Source organism: Amblyomma maculatum, chromosome 2 (assembly GCF_055883805.1).
Source record: "Amblyomma maculatum isolate TAMU_Amacu chromosome 2, ASM5588380v1, whole genome shotgun sequence".
Classification (NCBI taxonomy): Eukaryota; Metazoa; Arthropoda; class Arachnida; order Ixodida; family Ixodidae; genus Amblyomma; species Amblyomma maculatum.
Genome location: NC_139345.1, coordinates 37,294,763 through 37,308,396, shown reverse-complemented (window position 1 = coordinate 37,308,396; position 13,634 = coordinate 37,294,763). Strand labels below are relative to the sequence as shown.

The 13,634-nt window shown below is 40.1% G+C and overlaps 1 protein-coding gene across 4 annotated transcripts in view; it reads right to left on the bottom strand.

The window, feature by feature from the left end:
- Positions 1 to 316: 316 nt before the first annotated feature.
- The window catches only part of LOC146198384 (centrosomal protein of 120 kDa-like), a 42,450-nt gene continuing 29,132 nt past the window's right edge, over positions 317 to 13,634 (bottom strand). For 3 of the 4 annotated variants that reach the window (XM_084593864.1, XM_084593865.1, XM_084593867.1), the window contains exons 15-20: positions 13,157 to 13,249; positions 12,013 to 12,125; positions 10,520 to 10,568; positions 8,120 to 8,248; positions 6,204 to 6,436; positions 321 to 3,642 (exon numbers count right to left, since the gene is read on the bottom strand). In XM_084593864.1, coding sequence (XP_084449990.1) covers positions 3,312 to 3,642; positions 6,204 to 6,436; positions 8,120 to 8,248; positions 10,520 to 10,568; positions 12,013 to 12,125; positions 13,157 to 13,249 — 948 coding nt within the window. In that variant the 3' untranslated portion in view covers positions 321 to 3,311. Of the gene's footprint in view, positions 3,643 to 6,203; positions 6,437 to 8,119; positions 8,249 to 10,519; positions 10,569 to 12,012; positions 12,126 to 13,156; positions 13,250 to 13,634 lie in introns of all 4 variants that reach the window. The other variant, XM_084593866.1, reaches the window with a different exon arrangement.

The window sequence follows — 13,634 nt, the reverse complement described above, 5'->3', positions numbered from 1 at the left end:
ATATAGAAATATGGGAGACCTTCGCCCTGCAGTGGGTATAGTCAGGCTGATGATGATGATTTCCAAGACCTCTCTAAATCTTCCGTTTTTTTTTTTTTTCATGGTCTCAAAAGAGAGAGGGTGAAGGAACAGATTGGCACTTATATAGGTGACGGGGAAACTGCAGAGTATGTAGTTTGCAGAACAAATCCCTAATGATCTGTTGCAGTGAGAGCATAAACAAAAAAAGGAACACGTTCAAGGATGGCAGAGAACCAGGGCAGTAATAAAGTTAGGGAACCAGCCCATAGTCCGAGTTTGGGTATAGTCAGGCTGATGATGATGATTTCCAAGACCTCTCTAAATCTTCCGTTTTTTTTTTTTTCATGGTCTCAAAAGAGAGAGGGTGAAGGAACAGATTGGCACTTATATAGGTGACGGGGAAACTGCAGAGTATGTAGTTTGCAGAACAAATCCCTAATGATCTGTTGCAGTGAGAGCATAAACAAAAAAAGGAACACATTCAAGGATGGCAGAGAACCAGGGCAGTAATGAAGTTAGGGAACCAGCCCATAGTCCGAGTTTGCATCATCTTCAGAAGTAATCGTTTTCCCCGTCACCTCAGGTCATGTGACTAGTGGAAACACCGGAACTGCATGTCTGTTCAGTTGCAACCATTTCTGGTTCCAGCATTTCCACCAATCAGATGAGGGCAAGATTGCGAAAATGATGCAGACTTGGAATAGGGAGTGCTGCAATAAGGTGTTGCAAGGCACGGACAAGTTCAGGATAACCTCGGTGCATTCATTTGACTCCTTGTTGAAATCAGGGTTTATTAATGCAATGTAAATGTGCTTAGCAATACCTTTTTCTTTCATGCCTTCAAATAACAGGTGAGGTTTACATCCAAGATGACTCGCCAGCCCAGAGACACACTGGCATCAAAATCCACTTTAAGTTTCAAATAAAACAAACGCTGTAAGGCTGCATGTTCCAGCAGTACATTTTAAAAAGTCTTCACTGATGCACAAGCAAACCTTGAAACAAATACTAACACTTACTTAAATAACTATCTCTTTTTTTGGACTGCCCAGTAAACCTGTGCACATTATAGCAGAGGGATGCTACACTGTGCACCATTTCAGTTTCACATCTAAGACGTCATCCCAGAAATGAGCGGACAATACAATTTAACTCCCAAGCACACATGTGCTGCGGATAAAGATTCCAGTAAGTTGCACTTAAATGCAATACTATGTTAGTGCGCAGTGCAGAAATAGGACTTGATGCAACTTTATGTCGTAAGAAGGCAAGAGTAGCTATGCTTTACAATGAAAAGAAAGTCATTTGTATTTACAAACCAATAATACCATTATATTAAACGGAGAAACCTGCAGTTCCCTTGTTAATGAGGGCAAGCGGCAAGGATCGTCTCCGTGGTAACAAAGCAGCACAACCAAACACAGATTTGAGCACAAGACAGCATTTCTTTTATGCATCTTTTAACCCTAGCAACAATAAAAACTTAAGCATGCTATACACACAGATTTAGAAATGATCCTGGCACTTTATATGCATGTAATGTGTGCCTCAAAGGTGACAAATGTGATTCTATTGCAATCTAAATTATGAATACATACATGCACCTTCAAGCATGTTTTGAGCATTGTGATAGATCATTACCGCTAGAGTATTTTGTATGACCACAGCTTCTTGTGTAGCATTCCATACCATGTTCCTGGTACTATTCTGTATTCATTTCCAAAAGAGCAATAATATTTTATGCATGAAGTAATCAAGTGCTCTTTCTTTTGCACAGAGCATCCTTTTAAGAATTCACAAGCAAACCTTGAAACAAATACTAACACTTACTTAAATAACTATCTCTTTTTTTGGACTGCCCAGTAAACCTGTCTTATAACAGTCTTATAAGTATTTCACCTTGAACTGTGGTAAATGCATTTTCGATTCAAGGTAATTTGCAAAATCCAAAATGCATCTGACATGATTTACAACATGCAATTAGTTTACAGAAAAGCAAAACAAATTTGAATTCATTTCATTGCAAGCACCCCTGTTGATTTAAACCAGGCTATTCAATTGACAAACAGCATCTAAAATGTTGCAGAATACCAGATTTCAAGCCTGGTTTGTTTTTTATGTGAAACGAACTAATAAATTTATATTTTCACAATTGTCGTGAATATGCACTGAAAGTGTTTGTTCACTCATGATGAAGTTTTTATAAACATTCATATATATATGCGCTGCTTAATCCTGAAAGACCCATAAAGTAAGAAATGTGACCTATGCACACCATCTGCACGCTAATATAAGGTTGACCTACACAGCAGATGTACATGCCTGAGTATGTTAACCCGTTTATAAATTAGCATGCAAAGAAACTTTCGGACTTACAAAATTACTTCTCTTCAATTAAGCTTCCAAGCATTTGTAACATGCTACTCTGGGGCCACATTTCAAGGAGCCTAAAATGATGTTTACAAGGTTGCTACTGAATACAACACAAGGTCATGAATGTATTGTATAAGCCCAGCCGTAGTGGGCCTTGTGAAAATCATCCACGGTGTCTGGTCTGATCACTTGTGCAGAGAGATAGAGTGGTTGCTTTCTTTATCTCACAGCAAAAAGCGAGCATGCTACAATTATGCAACAAGACAATACATAAGCCTTCATTGTGTCACTGTCGCGTAATAAGGCCACTGAACGTGAGCTCTCCAGCAGTATCTGAATTATCAGACATAGTGCAGTAAGATTTGGCTCAGATGATTGTGGCAATGAATATTATTAACATATGGCTATGCTCACTATAATCATATTGCAGTACCACTCTGTGCCATTGATTAAAGCATGTCAGAGTGAGAAAGAAAATGCAAGCCCGATTTTCACCAGAACAGTGCTACCCACCTACGCTGTGTCAGTATTTGCACGTGGATAGATCAATGGGCACTACTTGTTCTGCAAAGGCACCGAGTAAAGGCTCGTACAGTAGTCTGCAACAAACATCATCCAGCAACAGGTAAAAATAGTCCACCATAATATAATCTGTTCAGAATTATCAATTTGCCGATCTACAAATGCTATCCACAAACCAGTGAAACAACATGTGATTTGTTGTTTGCATGGGCAGGACCTTCTTTTAAGGCATAAAGCGTGCCTGTGAACACTTAGCCATATATAGTTTAAACGTCATCGGTGCATGTACCTGACACTTCCTGCGTTTCCTCTCGAGATATAGAAGAAGTGGTGAGCAAAGAGGCCTCTGTGACCTCCATTCGTGCCCATATTCGCTCCTTCCTTCCTCTAACCATTCACAAGTTCTTTCTGACAGTGTCAGCAATGTGTCTGTTCAATTCAACGATAATGACATCATTTTTGCTGTACACTCCTGAACTCAGCAGCATGTCTCGCTCCTCAATGAGTCTCCGCATGTGCTCCATCCACGAGGAGCCAGAGGCAGACGCACCCGGTGGTGAATGTTCCACAACTATGGGCACACTAGGGCCTTGCTTCCCAGTCTCCGATGGGGGTGCTGCAGGCGGCAAGTCTCCTGTTCTCTCACTTGTGGTTCGCACAGCAGGCGCGGAATGCTGAGGTGATGTCTTTTCTGGTGTCTCAAATGCTGCTCCATCATCTGATGGGCTGCATGAGATCAGTCGATTGAGAACTAAGCGATACTGGTAAAGGATGACCAGACAACCTGTGAAACCACATTTGTACGACCTAGAATGCTTGCTTAGCATGTGCGCTTTCTAAAGTAAAAGTAACACTTTTGCAAGTATGGCAACTAAATATAAATATGTACCTTGATGTTAAAACAACTAACAAGGCAGATTTTAAGCTCTCATGGCAGTTGAAAGAATGTCACAGTGTTACAGGCATGCTATGTCAGTTCTGGTTTTGCATATACTTGCATGTCTCTCAGATGCTTAACCAAACATTTAACACAAAGTGGGCTTACACAGCACATGTGGAGTGCAAGAAAGTGAGCATTAAATGTTCTGTGGAAATAGCAAGTCCAACCAAAAACTTCCATCAGAAAACAAGTTTAGTCCGCAGGGTAAATGAAAAGCACATACCATGACACTGAACGGCAACCTGATGGTGCAATCATTCAACTACCCAGAAAATGATAAGAAGTATATGAATTTTAAAAGAGCCAACTCAGAAAGTTCTTTCGGCTTTGTAATCACTGTTAATCAGTGTTACTAACTTCTCACATGAAACATGTGCATACATCAAGCTCTCCTCGTCTTGTGAGGCCTATTACGTGGATAGGTAGTTGGTCTCATAGCAGAATTATACTGCTCTATGTAAATGGCAGTAAACTGTAGTGCCATTTAAATTTTGCCATGCTTAGGAGTAAGAATATACCATAACTAATAGTGCTTCTCTTTTTGATTTTTGAACCGAAATGTCATTTTTCAAGCTTGCAAGCAAGAAAATAATAGTGTGCAGATGGTAAATTAACAAATGATTGGCAAACGCTAATGTTTGGCTTACAAAATGGCACCAATAAGAGTACAAGGTATGCCACTTGTAGTAAAAGTTGAGGCTATAGGGTATGCATGACTAAAGTGAGCATGATATTTAGCTTCAATTTAATTGTTCCCCATTCAGAGCATACAGGTGCAATCCTGCTGAAGCCCCCAGGTTTACACTCACAAATGAGCATTGCTGTCTCGCTCAGAGATGCAAGCCTGACCCAACTCTGGCAGCAAGCATGGTCGCCTCGGAATTTTACTAAAAGATGGCACTTTCCATAACTGCTATGGTGGACAAGGTGTGATGGTTAACAAACTGCAGTACCAAGCTTTTTCCTAGTATTCTTTACATGAATGCCACTCTTGGCGGAAATTCTAAAGTGCTTCTGTGGCAATGTGCAGCCTCTCCACAATAAAAATAAAACAGCAGCCTAGCTATAGGAACAAGAAATAGAACTGGTCCACAAACAGTGTGTTGCAGCTACACCTTGTGGCTCCATGCGAGGGGCTTGGAACCAGAGCTGCAGACTACAGGCGGCAATTTATTTTGATTTGGGAGCCGAACACAAAGTGGAGTTGTGTACCGATCATGAGCGTACATCTCGTGTGGCACTTGTTCCTTGAAAACTTCAGGCCTAATTAGGGGCCCTTTAAGGAAGTGCATTATAGGACTTTATAAGATCTTTGACTGTAAAGTTCTTAGACTTATTTACTTTCTTCTCTAGAAGTGATTCTCAAAAGTTGGCTCATCTGTGTAGCGCAATTTTCAGGGTTGACAGGTGCTATTCATATTGGTTGCTGTGGCAGCCACAAAATAGCATTAGATGTAAGAAAAAAAATTCTAGGGGGCATTTTTGACCACTAATAATGACACGAAAGCATCTGTTGCACGGTGGTCCGAAGCCCTCCACTACGGCAACTCTTTCTCTCTTTTTTTTTCACTTCCATCTTTCTCATTTTCTTTACGGCTCGGTTAAGGTGCCTGCGAAGAATTGTGACAGATACTGCGCCTTTTCTTCCCTGTAAACCAATTTGAAACGCCACTGATGTCTGCTGTACTGCGTCTGCTTCTATATCTGTGTGGTGCGGCATTCGAGGAAGCGCCATATTAAAGGCGACGCACAGACGCCTGGATCGAACATCCGGCAGGGTCAGCTTTGTATAAGCGTGAATCGCCTGGTGATGTTATCACTATTCATGACGTTATGACCTGATAATGACGTCACTTTAGGTTATTAGACATAGCCAGATGTGACATCATGATAACGCCGTATCCAGTCATGATGTCACAGTCGATGACGTCCAATGGCACGATCAGCTAGTGTTGATCCGACAAGTCACCAACTTATTGAGTGCTTAATACTGGGCTGAAGAAATAAAGCGATTCTCTCTCTCTCTCTTTGCCCCATGCACCTAAATGAAATGTCGATGTTGTGAAATCACAAGAATAAAGCACAATCGCTGCTGAGCAGGGTCAGTGAAAAATGCTGCCACCATAATTACCATGCCTGCTGACCTCTCCACATAGACAGATTCTTAAAAATATTCCCTCATAAAGCTGACAGAAAAAAAAAAATAAGAATCTGAAACTGAAGAACAGTCCTTTTGAACCTACTAAATAGTATTACTTATCTAGAAGTGGCCTGGATTGTTCACGAGAGGGCATTTCAAACTGAGTGGAATAGGCACGGCAAGCAATGACGGTAAAAAAGTTCTCACCTCTTCGGATATGCTCCTAAAGCGGTTGCAATGGGGGCTGGTTCATTTTCCAAATGTGCCTTTGTCTTCTGATAAAGACTTTCCATTTCATCACGTCGAGCCTCATAGTCACGCTGCTGTGCTTGCCTGAGACGCTCTTTGCAGGACAACAGTTGGCTTTCAGATTGATCACACCTTTCCTTGTAGAGTTCTTTTTGGCGCAGTGCTTCATGCAGCTCCTTTAACAGTTTCACCTAATGGGACAAAACGAGCACAAACTTCCAAGGTTACACTTCAGGTCACTCACAAAGTGTCCTACGCATTTTTATGTAAAAACCTGGAGCACAGAAAGAGATAAAAAAAAAATCTAGCTTCATCGTATCTAAATAAAGAGCAACAAAATGCTGACTAGAGCAATCTCAATACAATATCTTGAACATAGTTGCACCTAAGTTCCTAGTTGTTCGCCAAATATGCCACCTCTGAATTTCCAAATAAGTTGTATTCACTAAACACTGAATACCTGAAGCACCACATTTATAAACAGTGACTTTCTTATGAAAAAGCAATGTACAAATCTTTTACAACTCAGTGAATAAATAGATATCTATAGTGCTATACCAGTCATAATGCATTTTGGAGATGTCAAATATACAATAGACTCCTGTCAGGACAAACAATGTGAGACCACTTCGTCGGTTTGCCAAAGACAATGTAAAAATAACCTGCTTAACAGGGGATCGAGGTCTTAAAAGAAAATATGTAATAATTAAATTGCAACTGCTCAGTCTCCACGGAACAAGTATTTTTATATGGTGCTCCCAAATATGGCATCTAATTTTACATAACACAGGTCCTCGCGCACTTTTGCAATAAGCTCTGTACATTTTTGTCGTGTTTTAAAAAATTCTGCAGGAGGGAGGACGATGTTGTCTCTCCACATGTATGCATGCCATTGACATCAAGGAATACAAAAAAAGGCAAAATCTTCAAAAGGGGTGCCGTGATTTACAGGGAGGCTTAGTGCAAGACAGACAAGGGCAAGAGAGGGATACAGGATGAGCACTGTCTGTCTCATGCTAAGCTACCCTGTAAATCATGACCTACCAACTGGACCAGAACTCCACTTTGCTCAAAGGGGTGCCGTAATGGAGGACTCCGGAGTAATTTCGACCACCCGGGGATCTTTAACGTGACAGTGGACAGCACAAAAAGAGGCGTTGGTGTGCTGCGCGATATCAGACCACGTTAAAGATCCCCATGTGGTCGAAATAACTCTGGAGTCCTCCACTACGGCTCCCCTTTGCCTCTTTCCGCTTTCACTCCTCCCTCCTTTCCCCAGTGCTGTTCAGGTGTCCATAGAAAAAAGTGCGACAGATACTACGCCTTTCCTTTCCTGTAAACCACATTAGTATTATCGTAGAACTTAAGTTTTGAGGTTTTCAAGTTACCATTTCAGACACAAGAATAAAAAAATCTTGACATCTTGGACACAGGGATCAAAAACTAATGTCGCTTCCGAGACCAGCATTGCGCATTAGCAAGGTACCTGAAGCAAAATTTCTTGACGGCCCTCGATAGAAACTTATAAGAATAATCCGAATCAGAACACAAAAATGCATTTTCTCTGATGATTTCATAATTGTGCCATCATTAATAAAACATTTTGGTCGAAGATCCTCTCCCCCTTTAAAAGAAAAACGATACTTTTTTTCATGCTGCTGATTATTGTCATTAAACTGTTTTCTCATGCATTCCAATCACGTGCATAAAAATAATCAGTATTGCCGTTGGAGCATTGAAACAGACGTTATTCCACTTAAAAAGTTCCACAATAAGAATACCAGATAAAAACACTTTTCATTCGCTCATTTTGCTCATTGAGTGCCAAGACTGCCTGGGTTCGACTGTATACCAAGGAAAAACAATCAATTTACCTTTTCAGCAAGCACCTTCTCAAAGTCCATCTCGACTTTCATTTCTTGTGACAAGGCATCTCGCTGACTGGTCTTCAGTGCTTCCAACAACTCCTCACGGTCTTTCAGTTTAGCCTCCAGCTCCGAAACCTGTCAGCAGCACACGAAACTCAAACTCAGAGCCAAAAGAGCAACTCACAGGATGGCCACCACAGTGTATTGCGGAAAGATTCGAAGACAGCTGTTAAGACGTTTTATTTTGCATCCTTATTTCACACCCGAACTATTTTCCTTTCTCATGCTTTGATTGTTTTCAAACCCGACTGTATCAAGAAAGTATTTTTATTTTCCATTCGACTTCCTGTGCATTGTGTCCTCCCCCCCCCCCCCCCCCTTTTTTTTTTTTCACTCGGAAAATGCTGTTTTCTAAATCATTCTTTGTATCCTGGCTACATTCATTTTTTCACGTGCTTGTGCATGTCAGATTCGTCATGATCAATATTTTTTGTCATTTGTATGCAAATTGCACCAATTTTTGTTTTTACTTTGGCTGACCTTGTTACCTTGCCCACCCTGTTTGGCCCTTGTGTTGCAGTATCTTCTAAACAAACAAAATAAATTACAAAATTTATTGAGCTAAAGAATAGGCATCTCCTGGCCTAAATCATCAGAGCAAATTTTTCTGATTTAATGGGCACAATGAGCTGTAAACCAAGCCAGCACTAATCAAGAGAAGAATTGGTGTGATGCATAGTGAGTCGTCTCTAGCTAGGAGAAGAAAAACGGTCGAAGAGCACTCATCACAAACAAAACTGGTTCAGAAGCGAATGCAGACAATCTTTCCCGAGAGGCAATCAGGGATTATACAAGGGGAGGTCAATTTGAGAGCAACACGCATATATTTACGGCTACAGACTACTCTTTATTTTTCACGCAAACTCAATCTTTACACAGCACTTTTCTCCCAGTCCTTGGTAGTCAATAAGGAAGTTGCAATATGAGAGCTTGTGGGACATGTGTTTGAGATGTTCGACTAATGCCTCATTCTAAAATATGAAGTCTATGCATGTGTTTCAGGAGGTCGTCACTGGAGGGAGCAGTTACGGGGTAGAGGAAATATATGCTATCACAAGTGACATCACTCAGTTGGGGCCAGTTAGCGTTGTTCACAACCGCCGTTCCTTCCAGTCACATTATTTGCAGCGTCTCTAAACCCTCCTCCGCCCACAGTAACAATGGTGACCCCTTCAGCCATGCTTTGAATTTTATGCCAACTACTACTACTATTAGCGTTACTTCTACTGCAACTACTAATACTGCTACTGTTATACTAGTATTACTACTATGATGACACCAAATTAAGGGGGGACATGGGTCTTAAAATTGGTATTGTTATTTATTACCCAAATTTTATGAAACCTCACAGAATTGTTCAGTTTTTTCTACTGATTTCAAATATGCAACCATTTCTCTTCTAGGGCAATTAGTTCCAAAGGTATTAGAGAATTATTGTATTGTCTGCTTAAACAACAGGAAAAAAAAATGCTCATCAGAAATTAATTTTTAATATACAGATAGATACTATAAAGTGTAAGGAGTGCAATGTTGGAAGCAGTTTTAAAATTGAGCTAATAATAGAGATTTAGCAGCCCACTGAACTTCGCACTCACAGGCATGGCAACTGTGTAAGGATTTCAAGTTAAGATATAAAAGTTTTACAAGTGAAAATAAAAAATGTGCTTCCAACATTGCATTCCTTATACTTTATAGTATCTACCTGTATATTAAAAATTAATTTCTAATGAGCATTTTGTCCTCTATTGTTTGAGCAGACAATAGCAAAACAATAGCAATAATTCTCTAATACCTTGGAACTAATTGCCCCAGAAGAAAACTTTTTCCATATTTGAAATCAGCAGAAAAACCTGAACATTTCCGTGAGGTTTCATCACATTTGGGCAGTAAATAATAAAGTTATTTTTAAGTCCCATGTCCCCCCTTAAGGGAATGTGCCTTTAACAATTGTCACCATAAAAGAAATACCATGAGTTATATCCTTCTCGAGAAACTATACCCCAACAAAAGGAACGCTTCATGTGAGCCATTCACGACTAATGATCACCTATTCTTTTATGAAGAAAAGCTGCAAAAAAGATAGTAGCAGCCTAGCCACGGTTGTTGCGCACAAACTCATTGGCATGACATATTTTTCCATGAACTAGGCTTACAACACACAGACATTGGGAGAATGCTCTATTATACAGCATGAATTCTGCTTAATGGTCACACAGTTAATAGCCTTGAAAATGCCCAGATAAAACATTCATGGCACCAAAACTTTACAGGATGAAACACACATTTTACCAGAACTTCGTAGCACATGAATATGTCTCCAAAAAAAAAGTCAAGAGTGCATCTTACCTGTCTCCTTAACTTCTTCTGTTCAGCTTCAAGCTCCATCACCTTTTTCCTGTTCAAAACAAATAATTCCAAAGGTGAGTGTTTCAAACCACATGCTGTGCTTATAGCAAACTTCGCACATGTTCACGCACTTCACGAAATGTATACGTACCTGCACATTAATGATTGCACGAGCATACTCCCAAAACTAATGTGTATGCACAATGCAGCTGGCTTTATGCAAAAGAAGCAACATGAGCTGAGTTGCCTATTACATGCCAGAAAAACAATCCAAGAGTGAACAAGCTAAGTTAACTTTGAGAACTACCATTTCATTAGCAGTTTGATTCAGAAAATGGAGGCTTGCCAAACCACTGCCTAAAAACCCCTCACACATCTTCTCAAATGTGCTCTGCATAAGCAAAGGCTTCAACACAGAAAAATCAGTTTAAACTTAACAGTGTCTATGGAGACCAGAAGAAGTTTTCTTTTATTTATCCTGTGACTTCTATTTTCAAAAACACATGCCTTTCATTGTACTTTATGTGCATAAAAATAAAGTCATAAAAAAAAAAACAAGACACGAATGAATCTTTATTGTTGAAAGGTAAAGCTGACACACTTGAAACGCTCAAATATGTAATAGACAGGCCTTGTCAGGCAGCTGCACTAAGGCATCTAAAGAATGAACTTCACGCTGCAGACCCATAATACAGAATGTTTCAAAAAAAGTATTACACACAGGGGGCAAAAGGAGCCGAAGTGGGCACATTGTGTGCAGTTGCATTTCCTCCTGTTTCATCTGCCCCCTGTCAAACATTACAAATCATGACAAACAGGCTTGGCTCCATCCTCATCAATGCAGAGCAAAACTGCCACCCTCAAGTCCTCAGTGCATTCATTTCATGCTGTAGAAGCACCAAAAATCCCCTAGTTATCAATCTAAGCCCCCACGTCTCTTTTCTTCAACATTGACTATCAATGTATCAAAATTTTAAGTCAGCAATTCATTATAATAAGTGAAGGATAACGAAGGTGCTATATTCAGTAACAAAAATTTCTGTGTTTCTCAGTAGCTCTTCTATATTCCGATGTGTGTTTTGAGAGAGAGGGTGAGATTGAAACAAGTGAGGCTGAAATTAGTTGAGATTCTTGATTTGTAGGTTGACCCGCCATGAAGTCGTGGCATCAAATCCCTGTTGTAGTGGCTGCCTGTGTGCAGGTTTAAGAGCCTATTGACTTACATCTGTAGCAAACCACTTTATTTTTAGTCAGTGAGGGCTACAAGCACGATACGCAGCACGATACGGTAACCGAATTTGGGTACTTTCTGAGGGGCCAGGCATCCGCATGCTCCTTTTTGCATTCACATAGTATAGGAAATAATAGAAGCCAGGACATGCAGAGAAAGAGGTTGATAATAAAAAATACTTTGCAAGATGCATCCAATCTTTTCACCGTAAAAGAGTGGTCCACAGAATCTCTGTAAAAATTGAGAGAGAGTCGATACTCACTTTTCGATGCTGAGCATGTGCTCATACTCTTCAAGTGACCGCTTGACGGTTTCTTTGGTCTCTTTTTGAAGACGAGTCTTCAGAAACTGGAAGTCTGATTTCTGCTGTTTAAACTGGCAGAAGCATATCAAGCTTGATTACTACGACATCCCTTCATTTCGAATACCACATATGACACTGCATAGTAGCACAGGGTGAGAAAACAAACATCTACGAACACATAGCTTGTTTATTTCCAGCAACATTTATCAAGAGACACGACTGTTATTCGCCATTCATGTAAAAACAGATGTGTTCAATATTGTCTTTAGTACCTTGCAACTTGCGACAGATGAGGAGGACTACACTTGATAACAAATAAAAATGCCGGTTGCTCTCCGCTGGTCTACCAGTAACTTCAGGGTAACATGTCAGTACAGCCACTTAGGACACACAAAAAAAAAGGAGAAAAATGTCACCAAGTATGCTGCACTCAAAATAAAGTAACTTTCTTATATTGTTAGCCTTATTACACTCATCCATTTCCAGTATAAAAAATGCTAGCATAATGACTTTGAAGCAAGAAAGAGAGAAGCCTTTTACGTACCATTAAAGCCTGTAATACACCTCAAATAAATTAAACAGGGTGTTCTAACATTCATTTAGTGCATATATGTTAAGCAGTCTCAAATATGATAATCAGATTTACAAGAATTGTACTGCTCTGGTATTAACAGATGTAACACAACATTGCCAAACTTCTAACGGCAAAACAAAAATGCATTTCTCACATTTTACCAGATTTTGGTTTGTTCTAGCAACTTGATGACAGACTTTTGCTTGCTTGTCCTACACTACAAGAAGTGATCGAATTCCGCCTGTGGTAACCTGCTGCAAAATGACATGGTTGCTCAACATATGATTACATGCGCTATGCTCAGAGCAACACAGCTGACTTGAAAAATTATTTATTCAGTCGTATACAACATTAAACACATGCGACCATATAATATGCCACATACTGCAACTTACCGCCTATACAAGGAATATGCCTAAGTGTCAATGTTCTGGGCAAGCACGGAACACCTCTATACTATGCCAACATGATTTTAGCTTCTGTTCCACACAGGTAGCAGCATGCCAAAGGTGAAAGAGAGAAATATACCTCTGCTTCTCTCCGTGCCTGAGCCTCTTCCCGTGACTCAATGTCTTTCAAGCGCGACCTGAGCTTCTCCTCCAGCTCCTTGTTCTCTCTGAGCTATCAGGTATAAAAGGCAATAATGAAAAATTGCCTGAGGTAAGCTGCACTTCCTCAAAGCATAATTATACAAAAATATTCAAGCCACCAGAGATGCATAGAAATTAAAGAGCACACAATGTGACATCTTAAGGCCAGTGCTATCTTAACAGCCCATCTTGATGCCAAAAGTCATAAAAAGAGTTAGGCGAGAGTCAAAAGAATGGTTGAACTGATTTTGCTGACATCCACTTTTATGTATTGAAGGTTTACATCCCCTTGCATTCGTTTCTTCACATTTATGAGAATGCAGCCATGATATCCATGCTTGATATACATTTTATGTGCAACTTCCTCAAGCTACCGAGAATTTTTTCATGGCCTCTGTTATCACCAATAATGTGTG